The 1,157-nt window shown below is 53.6% G+C and overlaps 1 protein-coding gene across 1 annotated transcript; it reads right to left on the bottom strand.

Moving 5' to 3' along the window:
• Positions 1 to 701: 701 nt before the first annotated feature.
• SPRG_09990 (hypothetical protein) lies at positions 702 to 918 on the bottom strand (the record flags this gene model as incomplete). The annotated part of the gene is made up of 2 exons (XM_012350744.1): positions 702 to 859; positions 912 to 918. The coding sequence occupies 2 exons, from the start codon at positions 916 to 918 to the stop codon at positions 702 to 704; spliced, it is 165 nt and encodes a 54-aa protein (XP_012206134.1).
• Between the last annotated feature and the right edge of the window lie 239 nt (positions 919 to 1,157).

Here is a 1,157-nt window from a genome sequence, read left to right on the forward strand (position 1 = left end):
TACATGCCGACGACGACGCCATTGAAGGTCACGAGCATGAAGTGCATGTACCGTAGTTGACTCGGTTGAGGCTGCGCGCGAGCAGCTTCTTGGCCATCGTGATGCCACACGCCATCGTGATGCCACACGCGCTCTTCTGCGTCATGGACGCGCTCGTGTCCACGTCACCAGCATGCCGGCCAACGGGAAATGGCGGTGCCCCCCAATGCCCCATCTTCTAAATGCCAAAGCTCGACCACACTCTGCCCCAATAAAGCACGAGGTGTGGGGCAGGGTCCGTTGAACGTTGAACGCAAACGCACATGATTCTATACACCGACAATTTGATGGCGTCCACACAGTCCGAGCTACGACACGAACCTACCGCTAGATGGCACGCTACCCCAATGCAAAACCTCGACCAAAAAGCTCCTGCCCCAAGAAAACACGAGGTTCACCCTAGTTCTTCAATTGTTTGGACACGGCACGAGGGAAAAAAAACGGAAGGAAGCAGGGACGACGCTCTAACGCGCCTCCCCAACCCGCGTAAAGTGTGTATGGAGCACGTCACCCAAAGACCGACAAAATTTACCGTTGACTCGGAAGCTATCAAAATTCACAGACGCGATTCTTAGAAGCTAAAAAGCACTAACGTTAGAATCGATAGATCTAGACAAGAGAAAGCGAGCCTAGTGCTCAGAATAAAAATGAATGTGTTTTGCCTAGTCGCGCTGCGTGTTGCGCCGGTTGACGTTGGACGTCTTCCACTGCCCAAACATCGAGATGACCTTCTTCTGGGGCGCGGGCTCGGTGGCCTTTGCCGGTGGCTTGTCCTCGTCGTTCCAAGCACGGCGCTTGCGCTTTCCGCCCTTCTTTTCGCCTTCGACAAAGGTATTCCGGTTGCAAAAAAAGGGACTGGGTTCTGTCAAGACAGTCCATTGGCTGCGTTGACAAATTTTGACCCGGTTTGGCCGTTGCCAACGAGGCGTACACGTCTACTCACTCTCATTTTTGCGCAGCCAAAGTGACATCGACCAACCACCGAATGCCATTGCTTCCGTCCCTGGTCAGTCCATCCACATCGATGCTTGGTCGCAGACGTACGTACATCAACGTCGAGGAGATGTGCACTGTTTTCGCGCACGAGCTTGTTGCATCTTCTTCGATCGCATCGAAGA

This window comes from Saprolegnia parasitica, assembly GCF_000151545.1.
Source record: "Saprolegnia parasitica CBS 223.65 unplaced genomic scaffold supercont2.69, whole genome shotgun sequence".
NCBI lineage: Eukaryota > Oomycota > Saprolegniomycetes > Saprolegniales > Saprolegniaceae > Saprolegnia > Saprolegnia parasitica.